Raw genomic sequence first — 8,283 nt, forward strand, 5'->3', positions numbered from 1 at the left:
GTGGAACTGTCCATATCACATATGAAGCACTGAAAATTCTTCTGTGATTTTCTGTAAACAGTCTCGATGTGACATTGTGCAGTTGCATGAGTAAGTGGGCTGATGTGCCTAAAGTCGCCCTCGTCTTTGTCGCCGAGAGCGATGAGCCACATTCATTGCTTGGATCTTATGTAACACTGGGGCATGGACAGTCAGTGGGAAGGAAATCAAGCATGGTGTGATTGATTTCAAACACTGACAACTGTGTTGTAACCATCATCGGCCTGTGAAAAACAATATGAGAGCCGGAGGAGGAAAACACACTGACCTTGTCTAGCAGTAAAATATCCACAGATAACTTTATTCAGTCTCAAGAAAGCACACAACATCGTTTAGGATGGAATCCAGCTCACAAAGAGTGCGTCATTGCATTTAATACTCATAATAATATTGTGCGTTTTTTGGTTGAAGGATAACTAGCTGTTGAGTAGCAGCTGATAATGATGAGGTAGACAGTGACACAGCCAATATGTACAGAGCTGGATGTTAACAGGATAACATGGCATGTCTGCTAAAAATACACAGTTCAAACAAAAAAGAAACATGAACAACCTGCAGGGGGGTGAATCACTATAAATACACCACCTACACAGTCAGTAATAAACCTGCAAGCTGCACACACTCCCCAGGGGATAAAATAGCTCAATAAAACTTTGTATGATTGCACAATGAGAAGAATAAATATATATTTCATGATCAAAAAAACCTGATAAGAAGCAGCTGAGTAAACATCTGGAGGATATACTCTACCATTAAAAAAATCAATGCTCTTAACTTCACATAGATTTCATATAATATATAAAAATAAACTTCTTCAATGTAAACTCAGACTAAAGCGATAATAACCACATATCAGCAGCTTGGATCAACAGTTGTATGCTGTTATTATCTAATACTTGGCGCCTTGTTGCTAAGTTACTTGGCATTATGGCCATAAATGTAAATAACAGCTGAGGGTGATTCACAGAAATAAGTAATATACACACAATTTCTCAGTATACATTGTTTAAAAAAAATCTGTTAAAGCTCCTGTGGGGATTTTTTGTTGGTAATGAAATAGAACAAGGACCCACAGTAATAACCAGAGTCATCAGAAACAAGAATATATAAATATATGTATATTTAAACGTTTGATGCCTACGGGCACCTCCAAAGGGGTTTGTGTCAAATGTGATGAGCCTTTTTTTGTTTTAACCAGCAAAATGTTTTGGTCACATAACACTATATTACAGTGTCCTAGGAGTATAATACAAAATTTCAGTCAGAAACTTTCACAAATTTACATTGACCAAACAATTTCTACATTTCATAAAACAAGTTTACAATGACAAAACAAATGTGCATTTTGCAAAACAAATGCACAGAAAATTATTTACAAAATACAAAAGTGTGAAACACTTTTACAAAACTTGAAACAAATTTACAAAGTCTGATACAAATCAGCAAAGTCCAAAACACTTTTACAAAACTTTAAACATGTGTCGCATCCAACATTTGGTAAGTTTCCTTTCCTTACGATACTGTTGTTCTTAAACTTGTCATGTAAAACGCAAATTTGAAATTCTAAATTCAGTTTTTGAATTTAAAAATTGTTTCATGAAATGTAAAAATGTTTTGGTATTTCAGATTTAGTTATTTTGTATTAGAATTTGTTTGTAGATTTGTTTAAGCTTTGTAAAAGCACGTCAGACTTTGTAATTTTGTGTAAGATGTTTTTTAAATGTCCTTAAAACTTTTTGTAAATGTTTTTCAGACTTTTTCATTTTCTATCAGACTTTCTGTAAAGTTTTGTAAAAGTGTTTAAGACCTTGTCATTTTGTATAAGACTTTTTGTAAAGTTATGTAAATGTGTTTTGGACTTTGTAATTTTGTATTTGACTTTTTTTCAAGTTTTGTTAAAGTGTTTCGGACTTTGTAATTTCGATTCAAACATTTTGTTAACTTGTTTTGTAAAATGTACTAAATTTGTTTCACCAGTTGTAAAACTATTTTGTCAATGTTAGTTTGCTTTATGAAATGTAATGATTTTTTAGTTAATGCTAATTTGTTTCAAGCTTTGCAAAAGTACAGTGGCTGAGAGGTCTCACACAAATGCAAATTCAAAATGCTTTGCTAAAAGAAAAAACACAACGAAATTTGACAAAAACACAAAAACAAAAGTTCACAACACAAATGCAAAAACTTGCATGAATACAAAAACTCAGCACTGTGTTTCAGACTTTGTAATTGTGTATTGCACTTCCAGGCCACCGTACTATATAGCAGGGGCCATCAACTACATTTGTAGATTTTCAGGGGAACTAATACAAACATTTAGGAAATGTAATTGAGCATTGAGATCACCTCTACTACAGCCAACCACAAGGAGATGATTGAGATATTTTAGCCACATATTTCTGGGGCTGCTGTGCTGCCCATCACTTGGTTTGCTGCCAACATGTTGTGTTTTGATTGGTGAAAATCTGTGCAGGATACAAGTATTTGGTATTAATTCTTATGCAAGGGTATTGCACTTTCAAAGACCCCAATAAGAAAAGTTGATGCAAAAAAAACAGCAGCTTTCAAGAAAAGTTGATTAGTATATGCTAATTATGCATAGAATTTTCTGATAGTGGTTGACAGGTGGTTTATTTTTTGGGGGGGGGGTTTAGCCATTCCCGATAAAATCGTTCCAATCTTAGTTTTTTGGGGGGGGGGTTTTAACAGCTGCGAGTATTAAAACAGATACCCTGAATACCACAGCATATTGTTCTCCTCGTATTTTCTGACTCTAGTAAAATTCTGGGTGCCACCAGTTGATGATCACTGCTATATAGCAAAGAATTAAGAGGTGTTGCTTCATCCAAGGAGGGCCCTAAAGTCAACATAAGCCAAAAGTTCCTCACAGGAGCTTTAATATGTTAACTTTGATTTATAACCCTAAACAAATGTTCACTTTTTTGTCCACTGTGTCAGAGAAACACAAACTATTCTGCTTATGTTCACCTCTATGTGTAGCCACAATTACACAGTTAATAAGCATCAGCAACTAATTTACTACTACAATAACAATGACTGATCGCTAAAAAACACACGTTACACTGATGCCCTTTACTTTCAAACTCTTAGGTCACGTAACAGTCTATCATTTAGAGTTTAACAGTCAGCTGAAGCCTATGAAAAGCTCTACTGAGGAGAGTATCACACACCATGATGAGTAAGGTGCACTTGCACGCCTTAACAGTCATTAATATCTGAAGAAAGCTATCAGAGTATAACAGTTCTTGTCAGTATATAGTATTTTTTTTAATAATCAACAGGTTAAATGTAAGATAAAAGTCTCACACATAAAAAAGGATGTGTAATACTGATAGAAAACACAGTAATGATTAAAGTCAGATAGATTTTTTTTTCTGTAAAGTCACATTGCTTTGTCTAAAACCTTAAACATGTTGACTGTGTTCCAGTTAGAAAGAGAGCTGCCTATGCTGGCCACAGTAACACAACAGTCTGAGTAGTGTGTGATGTCTACATATATTATTTATCAACTTGTTAAGATACATCACAAAGACCACTACAGTCACTGTTACCATTTGAGTAGATAAACTAACTCTTTATGTACATAGAGATGTAACAGTTATCATTTCCCCCATTGCCTGCCCTCGCAGCTGTACAGCAGCACTGGCTGGCAGCTAAACATCTGCAGCAATGACAATAAAATCTGTGATTGGCCGATCCGATTGTAACCACACCGAACATTTGCTACGCTATGTGACCCAACTCACAGAGCAAATGTACAGCAGCCAAAGCCACAACACTGCAACACTGTTACACAACCTTATTCCATGGCAACCATGTTGAGTGATTTGACAGCAACTGCTCAGCAGCTCCTGCTGTGCGCCTCAGTCCGCCTTGTCTTCGCCATTCTTGGCCCAGCCTCGGCTCATGGCTGCTACCACGATGCTGTACATGTTGAGCCAGGCTTGACGCAACGGCGCCGTGTAGGCCTGACCCAGACTGCACTGCAGCATGTAGAGGAGGGATTCACCCACCACCTGAAAGCACAAAAGAGAATATCTTAGCCTAAACTCGTCACAGCTCATTCACTCACGTAATTGCTTTTTCAGAGTTGTTCCATTAAAATTCCTCCTACAGCGAACGACTGGGTGTTGACTCCCACCGCTTGATGCTTCCTCCCAAGGTTGAGCAGAAAGTCCTCCAAGGTGTGAAGGTCATCCAGGTGGCTGACTGCTGCATCAATCACAAGCATCACCTGCCATCACATGTGAACAGAGAGTTTAAAACTGTGCACAAACACACACCGGAAACTTGTGAGTGCCGTACAAAGAACTCACCTTGGTGACATGTTCCAGGAACTGAGGGCTGGAGAGACAGTCTTGTGTGGAGCCACAGTTCATGTTGTAGTGGAATAGAGTGAGGAGCGCAGGGTCCAACTCAAACAGTCTATCACACACAAACACCACACTGTTCTATAGACGTCTTTACACATCTATAAAGATCGATCAGTAAATCATGCATCTACAAATCTCTCCTGCTTGTCTCAGGTTTAGCAGCAGCTGTCTCAGAGTAAATTGTGGATTATTGCAGCTTGTCGCCAGGCAACAAGTCAAGCTTCCGGTCCCTGCATTTTGAAAGTGTGCAGCTACAGATCTAGCTTGATTCTCTCTCAACACCTTGGTTACACATTCTAACAACACAGCTGTTAAGTAACAACACAAAAACAGCAAGATACCACTACCCTAAGTCAAGCATTACTTTGAATAGAAGTACATCTGCAGTGAGTAGATGTTTCCTCCTTTTTACTCTTTTTTACTGTCTTTTTTTAATGATATGGTGTAAAATGTTACCTGGAAAACATGATGACACCATGAGGAACTTTGTTCTTGCCCAGGCTCTCCCAGCTGCCTCGTATCAGCTCCTTGTCTTTGCCTGACAGCTCCTCCATCCTCCCTGAGGCTGTAAACACCAGGCAAGTTCTTCTAGAGGGGGAGACACACAACTCCTCTACAGGATGAGAAGGCGCAGTGTGAGGAAAGCCATACCAAACAAGGTAATCCAAAGAGGAAACTTCTGCCACCTGGAAAATAAAGAAGACGATCGTGAGCAAAACAGCTGATGATTCCGATATAAAAATCTAAAACAGAGATGCACAAACATACTTACCTCCCAGAGGTCAGTCTTCTCTCTGAACTTCTTCTGTTGCAGCCTGCAGGCTGAGGAGTCTGCGTATGTGTGTGATTGTGTGTGTGCAGGCTGCAGCCTTGCCTGACACTCTGGGTGATCTTTATCTTCCCCCGGCCTGCGTTGCTAGTCAAGGGAGGCAAGTTGTGCCATGCTCTTATCTGTCACACTGGCTGCTATCTCTCTCTCTCTCTCTCTCTCCCCTTCCCCTGTTTGCCTCTCTCTCCAGCACAGGGGGGATATTATTCATGCCACTGAAGGAGAAAAAGAGGGATCTTTCTCTTCTGCTTCAGAGAGGCTGCAGCGAGCCACAGCTCCTCCTGCAGGTTATCCAAGGACTAAAATACACAAACATAAAATATGCACATGCAAATTCCCCCACTGTGCCTAAAATATTCAGCCTTTTTTTAAAAAGATAATTCAAGTTAACAAGAAATTTATTAAAAATATTCAATGCAGAACCGTTGCATATATTAGAATGTTCTATCAAAAAAGCTTTAAACCTAAAAAAATGACTGTGAATTTAGGCTAGTAAACAACAAGTGTATGCATACAGTGCATATTAAAAGTACTCATCCCTTTGGATGAATCAATCATGCTCAATCTAATTTGGCTTTTTTGACAAAATTTTAAAAGACCTTTAAATGTAAAGTGAAAACAGATTTCTACAAGGTAATGTCAATCAAACAAAACTACGTAATGCAAAATGTGATTGCATAAATATTCACTCCCTTCAAGTCAGTATTTAGTAGATGCACCTTTGCCTGCCATCACAGCACTAAGTCTGTGTAAATTGGTCTTGATCAGGCTTGCACTGCAATTTGACTCCATTCTCTTTGCAAAACTGCTCAAACTTTGTCTAATTGCATGGGAATCTGGCAGGACCAACCCTTTTCAAGTCCAGCTAGAGATTCTCTTTTGGATTGAGGTCTGGGCTTTGACCTGCCCCTCCAGAACATTCACCTTGTTGCCTTTTCTGTGTAGCTTTTGCTGTATGATTCAGGTCATTGTATGGTGGAAAACAAATCTTTCCAAGCTGAAGTTATCTTGCAGATTGAATTAGATCGTCCTCCAGGATTGTCCTATATTTTGCCGCATTCATTTTACCCTCTACTTTTATAAGCCTTCCAGGGCAGGCTGCTGAGAAACATCCCTACAGCATGATGCTGTCACCACTGTGCTTCATAGTGGGGATGGTATGCTGTCTGATGGCAAAAAAAAAGCACTGTCAGACCAAAAAACTTTCTTCCACTTGACCATGGAGTCTCCCACATGCCTTTTGAACTCTAGTTGAGATTTAATCTGAGTTTTCTTCAACAGTGGCTTTTTCTTTTCCACTCCCCCATAAAGCTCTGAATGGTGAAGAACCCTGGCAACAGTATTGTAGGCAGAGTTTCTCCCATCTCAGTTGCTGAAGCTTGTAACTCCTTCAGAGTAGTCATAGGTGTCTTGGTGGCCTCTCTCACTAGACACCTTCTTGCATAGTCACTCAGTTTGTGAGGGCGGCCTGATCTAGGCAGATTTACACGTGTGCCATATTCCTTCCACTTCTTGCTGATAGAACTTTAGGGCGATGTTCAGTGCCTTGGAATTTTTTTGTAGCCATCCCCCAACTTATACTTTTCAATAACCTTTTTTGAGAGTTGCTTAGAGTGTTCTTTTGTCATCATGGTGTAATGGTGGCCAGGAATACTGATTAACCAGTGACTGGACCTTCCAGACACAGTTGTCCTGGTGTCTTTATACCACAATCCCTTGAGACACATTAACTACACTCAAGTGATCTCCGTTTAACTAACTGTGAGACTACTAGCACCAACTGACTGGACCTCTGTTGAATTAGATCAGTCACTTTAAAGGGGGTAAATATCAATGCAGTCACTTATTTTACCTTATATATTTAATTGGCATTACTTTGTAGAAATCTGTTTTCACTTGCACTGCACCATTTATGCACTTTATTCCGAGTGCAGGAGATTTCTTGTCGTAATTGATCAATTGATTTTATTTAAAGGTTCTGCCTTGCAAACTTTGCATGGGTTGTTGCCTAGATGGATGTGGAATTATATTACCAATAAAATGAACATATGAACAAGTCTATCTGGTATGTCAGCAATAAGGAAGAATAAGGCAAGCCTGTCTAATGAGCAATCAGGTGAGAGCAAAGGGGCCTCACAATAATGCAGGAGGAGGGGTCATAGGACTGTTATATAAGCTGCTGCACTGATGGGGATACAGAAACAGGTGCACAGGTGGGCGGGCTAGATCAGATGATAAGAACTAGATGGAACAGGGGAAACTGAGGGGCGCAGGAATGCGTACATGGCAGAGGGAAAAATCAGACTGGAATTCTCAGTCTCAGTGACAGCGAATCCAGGGTGTTTCCTCAGCTGCATACATTCGCAACCCCTGCATTTACATAATTAACTGTGTGGGAATATCCATATCCTAAAGCAGCTGCAAAAATAAAAGGCCCTGAATGCACCACCTTAGTAAAATTATATTGTTCATCCAGCAGGCAGAGCCACTCCTCAAACAGTGTGATCATAACATTTTCTTGCCCAGCACTCACTCTCTCATTAATCTGAATCCCCTTTTTTCAGTTTCCGAGTGCATTCCAGGCACTCTGATTTGTTTAGAGAGGTCACAGGTGTCTGCTACAGCAGCAGGAAGCTGCTCACTCACACGTTATCTAACAGGTTGGGAGAGATTGAGTCTGTTTTCAGCCGTGCATCAGGGGAATCAGAGGTGCACAGCGTTCTCCTGAGGGACGACAAGGCAGAGTGGGGAGGGAGACACGGTTCCCATGACAACCTGACAGGATGGAGCCCTTGAAGCTTTGTCATATGATGTTTGAGATTTCATGGAAGGACTCGGTGATTACTTATTACCTATAAGAACAAAGTGGCAGCATTTTCTTCTTCAAAATGATGTATTCACTTTATGCTAATTGTATCCCTTTTCCTGCCATTCTCTGTTGTGAAGCTCATCTATAAAAGGCAAATTGCATTGTAATTTCATGTGAGCTGTTTTTTTTTTAGGATGTCTTGATTGATTCTTGTG

General features: G+C 39.6%; 1 protein-coding gene across 2 annotated transcripts; it reads right to left on the reverse strand.

Annotated features, from left to right (window-relative positions):
* Positions 1-348: 348 nt before the first annotated feature.
* On the reverse strand, positions 349-5,621 carry ngb (neuroglobin). 2 transcript variants are annotated; one of them, XM_041812602.1, is made up of 5 exons: positions 5,203-5,621; positions 4,887-5,116; positions 4,374-4,482; positions 4,172-4,291; positions 349-4,073 (listed from the first exon to the last, which is right to left on the reverse strand). In XM_041812602.1, the coding sequence occupies exons 2-5, from the start codon at positions 4,982-4,984 to the stop codon at positions 3,921-3,923; spliced, it is 480 nt and encodes a 159-aa protein (XP_041668536.1). In that variant the 5' UTR covers positions 4,985-5,116; positions 5,203-5,621; the 3' UTR covers positions 349-3,920. The 2 variants fall into 2 exon arrangements, with proteins under 2 accessions (XP_041668536.1, XP_041668537.1); XM_041812603.1 differs by lacking the exon at positions 5,203-5,621 and having other exon boundaries at positions 4,887-5,155.
* Positions 5,622-8,283: the final 2,662 nt, after the last annotated feature.

This window comes from Cheilinus undulatus, linkage group 18 (genome assembly GCF_018320785.1).
Source record: "Cheilinus undulatus linkage group 18, ASM1832078v1, whole genome shotgun sequence".
NCBI lineage: Eukaryota > Metazoa > Chordata > Actinopteri > Labriformes > Labridae > Cheilinus > Cheilinus undulatus.